Source organism: Galendromus occidentalis, unplaced genomic scaffold (assembly GCF_000255335.2).
Source record: "Galendromus occidentalis unplaced genomic scaffold, Mocc_1.1 scf7180000077431, whole genome shotgun sequence".
Classification (NCBI taxonomy): Eukaryota; Metazoa; Arthropoda; class Arachnida; order Mesostigmata; family Phytoseiidae; genus Galendromus; species Galendromus occidentalis.
In genome coordinates this window covers 1,187,775-1,199,314 of record NW_003805419.1, presented here as the reverse complement: position 1 = coordinate 1,199,314, position 11,540 = coordinate 1,187,775, and the positions used below count along the sequence as shown (strand labels likewise).

At 50.8% G+C, this 11,540-nt stretch overlaps 1 protein-coding gene across 1 annotated transcript; it reads left to right on the top strand.

Annotated features, from left to right (window-relative positions):
• Positions 1-3,282: 3,282 nt before the first annotated feature.
• LOC100904948 (inverted formin-2) lies at positions 3,283-11,517 on the top strand. Its single transcript, XM_029111319.1, is given in 20 exon segments — positions 3,283-3,352; positions 4,982-5,100; positions 5,195-5,409; positions 5,749-5,974; positions 6,189-6,449; positions 6,555-6,765; positions 6,852-6,997; positions 7,092-7,206; positions 7,292-7,447; positions 7,666-7,925; positions 8,041-8,348; positions 8,448-8,672; positions 8,762-8,991; positions 9,091-9,552; positions 9,670-9,974; positions 10,043-10,164; positions 10,285-10,382; positions 10,472-10,708; positions 10,815-10,950; positions 11,034-11,517. Coding segments are annotated over 20 exon segments (4,074 nt in total). The 3' UTR covers positions 11,206-11,517.
• The last annotated feature ends 23 nt before the right edge of the window (positions 11,518-11,540 follow it).

Here is an 11,540-nt window from a genome sequence, read left to right as displayed (position 1 = left end):
CCCTCCTATCCAAACAACGCCAACGACTGACCCACATCGCGGAAAGCTACTCTTCCAGAGGTGGTTGAGACAGTCGACGCGTGCCGTGAGCCACTCGAAGAGGAGTGAACACTGTGAGCATTGATGATCTCGTGATAAAAAGTCGCTCTGAACCCCGTGAGCTCAGCTCCGAGAGCACTCGAGAGAAATGAAGAGAACGACAAGCGTTGACTCATACGGTTGTGCAAGCAGAGCGTCTCCGGAGCACCTCCGACTCAAATTGACAAAGTAAGATATTCCGGGAGTACGTGTGAGATCCGCGTCGTTTTGATCGGGTTTTCGATAGGACTCCGGCGATGAACTCCCTTCTTATCCGCTCCCAGCCCGGCCGGAGGGGTTTCTTTGGGGGCATCGAGTCCACGTTCAACTCCGAGACTCGTGTGGAGCGAATCTCAAGAGCCGATCATTCCCGAGACCTGCATATCGGTGGACAAGTGGCGGGAGATAGATCTGGAATCGCCAACGCGGCGGGAGACTTGTCAGTCTATCCCGCGCCCCAGGCTCAGCAGAAAGAATAGTTCTCAGTGATTTGACTCATTGCTCCGGCATGATCCATATCGTCTTTGATATCCTGCATCTCGATTCGGAGTAGGCTCAGGAAGAAGCCGTCGAAGGACTCCAAGCTACTACTCGTGGTGAGCCGGGTTCAGCTCCGAATTCCTGACTCCTTCTACCATCGCGCCCTCATCTCGGCTTCATAATGGGTGAGGAAGATTGCCTTGTAGACTGGCCTTTCCTTCAAGTTTCCGTCCACGTCGGGCTCGTGCGAAGAACTCGCTCGCTGTAGCCCGACGAAGGGAGTCATTGACGTTCGGGGAATGAGTATTTCAGAAGCATGTTGGAGGGGCTCACACAGCAAAGAGAGCACCTCGTGGCTTGCCGTTATATACGGACTGACCGGATTGTCTTAGCGATCTCAGTGGCACCCTCGCAGGATTTGCGCCTTCCCTGCTCGGAAATCGATCCGAACCTGAATCTCTATTTCATTCAGCGAGCATTTCCGGAACTAAGCAAAGGGCGCCGAAACCGCTCGTCGTCCTGATTCCCCGAGTACCGAGCTTCAGAGAAAAATATTGATTATTATCAATCCTTCGAAGTCGGATCGTTGTCGTCATTACCGATCCGGAACGATGATGAGACCATCATCATCGTCGTCGCGTTGACTGGACGTGTTCTGGACAATTTTGTATCGGAGATTGTGTTGATCATAATGAGGGGAGTTTTCACATAAGAGTTCCGACCCAGGATGCCGAAGAAGCCCTGGATGTTGTTTCAGTAGTCTCACGAAATCTCGAGGAGCAAAGAGGTTCTGGTTGAACAGACCGAGCCGCGCGGAACCACAAGTGAAAATCTTCCCGGAGCCTTCCGATGAGTCTCAAGGATATTCAAAGCAAGGAATTGGTTTTGCAAGTTGAAACACTGCGCAAGAAGAATTCTTTGACTTCCCGGTGACAGCTGAAGTGTTCTGATACTTTCTTGCCATACGATCACACCCGTTCTGGAACGCTCACTTGTACACTGGGAAATAATGAGATTTTTCGTTTAAAAAATATGACGATGTACAGGAGTTCGTCGGAACGTGGCAAAAATGCTTCGGTCAGGGACGGTGGCTACTGTTCGCAAGGAGATGATCCGAATTTTCTGTCAATCACATTTCCCATTGTGTAAGATCGTCACGTGGGCGTATGCGGCGAAAAGCGCAATCAAAAGGAGGGATGAAGGAGGCTCACGAGTTTCGAGTCAATTTTTGAGGATATCTCGAGAGCGACCCGCATGACGAGAGTTATGATCCGATGCAAGGTCAGGTTCCTCTGATCGGTTGCCTCCGAGTCGACTAAGACCCCTATTTTGCAGGGACAATTTGGTCGCGCGGTGCATATCCAGAACGTACTGCTTGTAGACACCCAATCGAAGGAAAAGGAGCGAAGGGCTGAATCTTTACTCCAAGAGCGCTGGAAGGGCCAGAAAACGCTCCAAAGCTCTGAACAGCTTTCGTGGCGGCAGCTCACGGCGAAGCGCGCAGAATCTAAGATCAAATGAGTTACAGTATTTTAATCACTGCGGAGGCGTTAAATGGCTGGCACTTGAGCGTCGTCGTGCCGGCGCCAGGGGTTGCCATTTTCTTTGTAGAGGTCGGATGTCGCATGCGCGGCTCTCAGCACAGAATACGATTTTTTCGACCGTTCACTGAACACCATCGCCACACAGAAGCGGCGCACGATTTCGCGCTCTTCCGGAACTTTGGATTCGACAGATTTCAACAGATTCCCAACCAATAGCTGGGAACGTGTAATCATTTGGAATTTTCGAAACGCTCTTCATGCAATCGTCTCTTGATGCGGAATGGAGTGTAGCTCGTCTGGGACAGCGTCTAAGGATGTCATGCTTGCCGCTCTGTGCCGGGATCTGAGACAACGGTTCTCTGTTCGTGCGGGAAAGCCGGCTCTCGGCCAGCTGTTGATACCAATCAGATTGTTTAGGTGGACACGGCTGTTTGTTGGAATTTTTGATAATAATAGCTGAGCCGGATTGTGTTGTTGTTCGCTTCCGATGATCTCAATGGTCTTCGCGGCCCACCCACCGCAAGGTGCGGCTGTCGGAAGTTTCGTGAGGTCCAGCTCTGGAAACAAGAATGGCTCCGAGCTAGGGATGTCATTGGATGTGTATGGGAAGAAGGGAGAAAGAGATGACTGAAAAAGAAAGTCGAAAGAAAAGACATGGCTTCACCGTAGATGAATCTCGCGAACTGCGTTCGGTACGGAGAACGGTGCGCAATTCGATCGAAGAAAGAGGATCGCGCGCTTGAGAGTCTTTCCGAACGAGATCTCCTGGGGAACGGCTTGTTTTTCTCGTTCGATTTTGATGTTCTATCCGGGTATGCAATCGTAGATCTTTCTGTGTTCCCTGCGTAGTATTGTCGTTGCTATTGACACATTGGCTCAAAACGGCAAGCGGGACCCTCACTTTAAAAGTATACGTGGGACGTCCCAGGGTTGACTCGACGGCAGTCCTTCACGCAAACTTCGCGAGCGTTGACGCTCGCTTACGAATAGTCGGGCGCCAGAATTCGAAGCAAGTGCGGAGTGCCAGGCGCCGACGAACTCGTCCGGCGACAACGATGAAATGCCTCCTCTTGTGAGAATTATCGAGTTCGGAACCCTGTTGGAGCAGTGGATAGTGCAGCCGTAGTTCGAAGAGATTGTGCTCCAGCTCGAAACGCGGTGGGAGGCTCTCGGAATCACTATGGATCTCTCGCTGAAAGACATCCAATACGTGATTAACAATGCGGATTACGTGCAAACTCTGGCCACTGGTGAGTGCAGTCCTCTATTCTTCTGAGAGGCTTCATTTCCAACGGGAGCGATCCCAGATCTCAGATGAATGAGCCTTAGCTTAAGCGACTAGGAGTCCCCGATCTCGGACTGATCGAATCAACCTCGGTAAAAAGCATCAGTGCGGCGCGGCATTGAGGACCCTCGCGGATTGCCGCTGGCTGAGGCACGATCACTCCGAGTTCGTTGTCGGTGTTGCTGTCTCGACCTCGGACCGCGTACTCTCCGAATCTCGGAGTCGGACCTGAGGCTCGCTCTGAGCAGAGCAGGATTATGTCTCGTCCATCCGGATGCGATAGAACACGGACTCGTCGGTGAGCCCCGATCATCGTTCTAGACAGGGTGGAGGATACTCATCGTGGAGCTATTGGTCCTATCTCCTCGCAACGGCAAAACCTCTATTCTCTCGGCAGCCATGCATTCTGGAAATTTTCCGACTCGCCTTCCATAACAATCGCTGCGTGAGGATTCACATGCCGAGGAATTGAATGGTCACCCCTTGATGCTCGATTTTGTGTATAGTGTCCAACTCATTCGACCAAGGACGACTTACTCATTCGTCTACTCCCACAAATTGATAATGGCTGCCCATGGTATAGCGGATATAAGATTGCTAGGCTGGCTCCTTCATTTCTGCGTCCCGCATATCAGAGTTTCAATCCAAGGTAGGACACCCCTGACGAAAAAATCGGGAGCGGAGCCGAATCTTTCCCGATACCGATAAAGATGCGCTCGGCGATTCTGTGTGGTCGAGATCGTCGGAGCCTAGAGCTTCAAACGAGCGGGAAAAAATGTTGTCTTCCTTTGTCCAGAGTGTTCCTGCTAGCCCCAAATCGGTATGTGGCCCTCCACCTCGATTCGAGAATCTTCTTCGGGAGCGGGAATTCCGTCTGTTCCTTAGTACTCCCAAGCGATGGGATCATGAAAAATCCGTCCGGAATTCGGAGCCAGCTCCGCTCAAAGCTGATCAGCTAGTTGAGCGATCTTCAATCGACATATTACAGTGAAGCTCACAGGCACGACTGGTGATACGCTTCTGTGTAGAGACTATTCGATTTTTTCGGAGCAGAAAACAATTTCCATTGGATGTTCATCTCGCCAACCCCCGTTTATACGAAACGGATGACTTAGCATTACGTAGGCAGGAGTGGGCTAGCGAGAAGCGAGCGAGCCGCCAAACGCACAACTGAACCAAATACGGATCCCGAACTGGTCGCGGACTATGCAGCGGACAAGATGTAATTTTCGTAGATTTATACGACTCCGAAAAACCGGCCGGCTCTGCGAGCACGACTCGAAAGCGTTTCAGTCGCTTTTACCGAATGAATGTTGATCAATGCCGTCCAAGTTCCATCTTGGAACGGGAGTGAGGAAAGAGAGCTAAAAGCTGGAACTTCCGAACTAGATGGGGGATGAGCGGCCTCCCTGAAAATTCCGCACCTACTAGTTTGAAGCTTCGATCGGTTTCGAATCGAGCGCAGGAACGATATCGTTCAACGGACCATCAATCTCAATGAAATCTCTCGCTTTGCGGAGAAGAATGACGGGTAGCGTCGAGGCTCTCGACATCGTCTTGCTCTTAAATTAATGTATTACATTCATTACTTTAGCTCTCGGAAGCAGTGACGGTGCCAAGAGGAAGCAGGTTATCCAACTACTGTCTGCGGTCTGCGTTTACAACAAAGATCATGGATACAGGAGAGTTCTCGAGACACTAGACCACCTCAAGGTAAGCTTGATCGCAGTTCATGTGGAGACTCCCGACTCCCTACCGATGCACGGTCGGAAATACGGGTAACACTCATAGCATGTAAAATCCGCAGACCAATCAAAATAAACGCTACCGGTTGGCGTTTATCGTGGAAGAACTTCGGGATTGCTCGATCCAAACGAGCGATGCCTTCCGATCGGAATATTCCGCCGCTCTCCTGGCGCTCATCAACTGCCTCATCATGTGTGCGCCTTCGCTCCAGGAGAGAGTTGCGATTCGGAACCAACTGCTAGGATTGCGCCTATACGACGCTGTTGAGTTGATTAAGTGAGTTAGAAACTGTTTCTTCGAGCCCAGGCATATTCTCAGAAATTAATTGCAGGACCTCGTTCCGGAGCACGGACTGCTTTCTGGAAGAGCGTCCGAAGAGACCTACCGAGCTTTGAACAACTGTCGAATCAGGTGGCTCACCCATGAACTCATCGAGGACGCCGCTAGTTTGTTACCACAAACGGTGGTCAGCTGGCTCGTGGCGCAGCAATGCACCGACTGCTCTATCAGTTCAAACGCTCAGTGAACGTTACGACCTGTCTCAGTAGTGCAATGCTTTCTCGATTAAGACTCCGAGGGAATACGTGAGGCTGATCCCGTTCTTGCTACCTACAGGTTGAGACGTGAGGCGGGCCACTTTACCAATGATACGATGGTGCAGTTGGACGCGTATGAGGCTCAACGCTACACCGATGAAGGTCAAATCAACGGGCCCGATGGTGTAGATCTCAACTCGCATTTGGAAGTTTTCTATGCTATACTTCGACAAGTTTCGCTGACTCCCCAGCAAGTGCCCTTTCTCACCATTCTCCAGAACCTTCTCCGCATCGACTACACTCAAGTAGGATCTCGAGTATAATAATTTCCTTTCATTTGACTTCCAGCCTGATGTAATTTCAGACTTTCAATGCAAACTATTGTTTTCAAAAAAAAACTCGCTGTAAGAATTCATGAGTTCGGTTCGGAAGATCTCCGACGGTCGACGCTTGCGCCGTCGGTGAATGGGAACCGGTGGTCGGTTCCGATGATCAAAGCTCCAATCTTTTCTCCCCTAGCCGATAGCCGATGTTATTTGGACGACAGCTTCGAAACTTGTGGAAAAATCGCTTTCCGTCGAAACGCAACAGGATGCGGATAGACTTCTGTTGAAATGCAGATGCGGAGACCGAACGCCACGTGGCTCCCCTCGGGTTTTGACTCCGCAACCCACGTCTTCTCCGCTTGCTGCCGCTTCTGCTAGCGCTACTTCTGTCGCTCCGCCGCCACCTCCTCCGCCTCCTCCACCACCACCGCCGCCACCACCACCTCCTCCTCCGGTATGATCGAACTTCGACCGACGGTCTGCTATCAAATAAGTGTTACTACAGACAGATCGATTGTTTTTACGACCCGGAAAATTAACTCCTTACTCCCGCTCACAGGGCTGCGGAAGGGATTCTATTGGCCCCCCACCGCCACCTCCCCCCCATGTGAGCTCTTTGGGGCTGAAATCTGGGAAACCGAACGCGGCGGCCGTAGCTCCTGCGCAACTCCTCCCACAGCAATGGACTCCAAAGCCAAAGAATAAAATGAAAACTCTGAACTGGTGCAAGATACCTGCTGGGAAGGTCCTCACCGGTGCGTTGACTTCCTGTTCCATCGGAGATTTCCACGAGATTCCCATCGGTAAATGATCGTGGGAAAACTGTCGCGGAATGACGTCTCGATTCTCTGTCTAGGAAACAATCTTTGGGCTCGGATAGCTCAGTCTCACGAAGGGATAAATGACGCTCTATTGGATTTCGATTGCATGGAGGACCTCTTCTGCCAGCAGCCGTCGACACCTCAGCTGCAGCGACGGGCCAGTCAGCGGAAAATTCAGGAAGTTCGTTGAAAGTCCGCTCTCTCTTCGGGAGATGTCCATGGGTATCGATATCGCCGCGGAAGTGGAGTCTTTACTCGTTTTTCTCATTCTCAAGGTGACCCTGCTGGACGGCAAGCGATCACTGAACATTTCGATCTTCCTGAAACAGTTCAGGTCATCGAACCAGGAAATCGTGATGATGATCAGGAACGGTTTACACCAAGAAATCGGTCGGTGGTCTCAATTTTTCCAAAATCCAAGATTTGAATCCATTGCCCGAAGCGTGTAGGCAAGACCCTGAATTTTTCCTTGCAGGAGCTGAGAGACTACGGGGTCTTCTGAAGATTCTTCCAGAGCCCGAGGAAGTCGACCTCCTCAAGAACTTTGAGGGCGACCTTTCCAAACTCGGCGCAGCCGAGCAGTTCCTGTTGGAGCTGATCCTGATATCGGACTATAAACTTCGCATCGAATGTAGGTGTGACGTGTAGAATCACGAGGATTCATTATGTATCATGACTAATGGAAAAGTGAGAAAATAATCATAACGCAAGTTGTAATGAAGAGAATATCAGTATACAGCATGCCTGGAGTTTACAGTATATATGTATATATTTGTATGTGTGTATATGTCACTCAGTTGATTTGACGATATAGAATGAGGACTCTTAATGATATGCTGCATGAAACAGGTCTGCTGCTGAAAGAAGAATTCACGGTCACCATCGGCATCTTGGAACCTTCGATAAAATTCATTCGATCCGCTGCGCGCGAAATTGAAGAAGCAGTAAAATTGCACGAAATCCTCTACATGATCTTGGTGGCTGGAAACTTCCTGAATAGCGGCGGCTACGCGGGGAATGCGGCAGGTTTCCGCATGATGTCCCTCTTGAAAGTCACCGACATGCGGGCAAATCGTCCGGGGATGAATCTGATCCACTACGTGGCCATGGTTCGAACCTCGAAACATAAACCGATAGATCAGAGTCTACCTATGAGAAAGACATCCAACCATAAGCCCGTATCCCTTCGTCCCCATGACCGATGTTCTCCTCCCGGACTTTCAGGAGGCAGAACGCAAACAGCTCCTCGACTTTGCCGACCGACTGGAGTCACTCGAGGAAGCTGCCCGGCTTTCGATAGACACTCTGAAAAGCGACGCGAGCGCTCTCACATCGCGCGTGGCCAACGTGTGCAATTTGGTGGCGCACGCCAACAGCGATCTGCAGCTCCAAATGAAGGATTTCCTGCGGAGTGCGCGGAACAGAATCGAGAATACGAAGGATCAGATCGAGAGACTCGAACAAGTCCGCGTCCATCTCGGGACATTTCTGTGCGAAGATCTGGAGACTTTTAAGCTGGAAGAATGTTTCAAGTTCGTGAAAATAATCATATTTATCCACATGATTTTGCGTATCTGCGCCACCATAGAATTGTCAGACAAGGTTTTTCTTTCTTCTCTTTGAAAAATCAGAGTCTTCTGGAATTTTTGTCTCAAGTTCCGCACTGCTATTGAGGATAACGAGAAGAGAGCGGAGCAGGAACGCAAAGCTGAAGCTAGAAAACGTGTGAGAGAGGACCAACTCAAGAGATTGAGTGTGGAATTCTCGGGCAGTGAATCTGACGTCATGGACATGCTGCTCGGCGATATCAAGTCCGGATTCCCACAGCTATTCAGTAAAGTTCGCCGCCTACGCAGGTACGTTGGTCTCTATCAGACGCAATGGTTCCCACGTCGAGCCAGACGTTACGATCGATCTTCACTGGAAGAATTATTTTCCGCTTCAGAACTGACAACAATTCGGAGGACGATTCCGCATCACTGGGTCTTGCGAGCTCCCCACGTTTGGTTCGTCGGTCCCAGTTCGGGTCGTCGCTGGCTTCGATGGCCGACAACGAGAGTCCTGACGTCACTCCGACTGGTTCACTTCGGAAGCGACGTAATCGATCTTCCCCCGAAATCGATGACAATTCTCTTCTCGATTATCTCAAGCAAGCCGAACAAGCTCAACAGCAAGGTATGTCACTCGCAACTCTGAGATACAGCTGTCCCGGAAAGGGATCAAACGCTGAAGGTGAGCTCCGTGGAAGCAATTTTCTCTCGATGATTCGAAAAGCTGTTGCAGGTTGGCACCGTCGATCATCTAGACGTCTGAAGACTGAAAATTCAGAGAATCCGAATCTTGAGACTCTCCACGAGAGACCGAAGAATATCGAGGATATCCAGCAGAGGAAAAAGACACCGGAGCCAGTGACGAGCCCACCCGTCCAAGCCAACCAACAGGAAACGTCCTCGAGCTCGAAAGCGGGAAGCAACGGGAATATCCCTGCCGCATCTGAAGGTCTCCCGGAACGCCGCACGTCCCTCACGAATGTTGTGCGTCCGATGATCCAAGCTCCGGGACCTTTGCCGAGCGAGCCCGTGGCTAGACCGCTGATCCGGCTCCCCGCCGTAGATGACACCGACACCTCGACCGGTGGAGAAAGCCCAGTACTCATGCGCAGATTGTCTTACAACAACCTCGCTAGAGATGGTCACAACAAAGCGAGACACTCACTCCCGATCAGAGCCGGCGCAGGTACGTCGACTTAAAAACGTTCCATCTGAGACTGAGAGCATAATATCCATTCCGCCACGCAATCGACACGAGGTAAGCGACCTCGTTGCTCGATGCGATCTGAATCTTTTATTCCAGCCAAGGACGAATACTCGCTCCCAAGCCCACCGTTCAGGTCGAGTCGCTCGTCCGTCGCCTGTCTGGACGAAAGGAGATCCTTCAGACAGAGGCCGAAATACAACGACGTCAAACGCAAGAAGGAAGACAAGGAGCTGTCGCCTTCTGAGAGAGTTGCGATTCCCGCAGAAGAGGACGAATTCGATTCCGAAAGTTCCTTCGACAGGTTCTCGCCCGTCAGGAAAACGACGAGGCGAACCTCGACACGATCATTGTCTTCGATGCCATTGAGTAACGTGAGTCGGGGTAAACCGGAGGATTTATAAGTACATTCCGAGTACTCCGAGGCTACGAGAGGCGAAACCGGCGTCCATTGAGTCGATCGTAACTTCAGGAAAAATCACTCGAACCGATCGGAATCGATGATACTCCATCTAGCCGGAAAGAAGACAAGTCGCTCAGGGCGCGTCTCGCCCGCAAGATCCATTCCTTCACGGACAATGTTAAAGGTTGCTAGTTTTTTGAAAATTTTCCGCATTTTCCTAATCTAGTGAAACTATCTCGAAAGTTTTAAAGGGGACATCCAAAACGAATGGGCTCCTTAAAAACTTGCTCGGTCTCCCCAGTGTCCCCGAGTGGCGAGAGAAAGTCGCCTGAAGACGATAAACACAAGAGCACTATTACTCCTCGTACATCTGGGATCCCGATAAAGAGAGGCATACCAGTCTTAAGTGGTGCGTAGAGAGAAACTAGAGAGCAGAGCATCGACTCGGGATTGATCATGCCATGTGTAATTTTTCAAATGACTATGCAAAATTCCCAGGTTCTGTGCGGCGTGCGACACCGTCACCCGTGCTGTCGAATAAGGGTTCGAAAGTATCGGAAACTGCTGAAAGCCTCAAGATTGGCACCGATCCAAGATATTGTGGCGTAGCGTCTTCGGTACCACCTCTCGCAACGGTGACCCCGACCGTGAACTCGATCCCTCATCAGTCTTCGAGCCTGACCAGTTTGAACGACGAGAACCGGCGCCCGCTCGGGACTTCCATCAGGAGAACAGGTGTGATAAATTCAGAGGTTCACGCTCCGCCTTAATTTATTCGATTGAGCACGCTGAGAAGGCTGTCCGCATCGACGGCTGAAGGAATTTCGCTCGAACCTTCCAGGCATCCCAACAAGGTCCGCAGTGAAAAGCTCGAGCACCATACCGAAAATCCCCGCTGCGGTCAGCCCCACCGCTGTTTCCCCCGTGAGACTCACCATGAATGCGGAAACACTCCAGAAGACGCGTTCGTCATTGAGGTGAGCATGGAAAAATGAGGCATCGTTCTTAGCTCATACTCTAATCAATGGAGTCGCTAAGCTCTTCCGTCCTGTACAAACAGATCAACAACCCTCACTCGTCCCGAAGAACTGAAACCCTTCATGAGAGCCACTTCAGCTTCCATCGCTCGCGTTGCTCCTAGTAAAAGCACCTCAACGGGAGCCACCCCGGGACCTTTCATCCGAAACGGTCCAGCAGCCTATCATCGCCGAACAGTGCCTGGCTATCGCTAATTATTTTCTATTTACGGACCAAGCCCCCCACCTTTGAGTGGAAAAATAGCTGGATATGGTGCACACACTAATGTGGGGAGGAGACCGGAGACCAGATTATCGGAGATTACTTTTCGTATCGCCTCAAAGCTAGGTAGCTCGTTCCGACTTGAGAACCTGATGAGCTCCCTTCCTTTCCGAGTACGGAGGTGTTCTCCTCAGATTGATTGGATGAGCTTCGCTGAGGGGATTCCACGATGATCATCATCGACGTAGAGAAGGTTGTCGCGAATTGGAGGAGCATCCATTCATTTATCGCTGTCGGAAATACGGGTGACATATAATAATAAAACAGC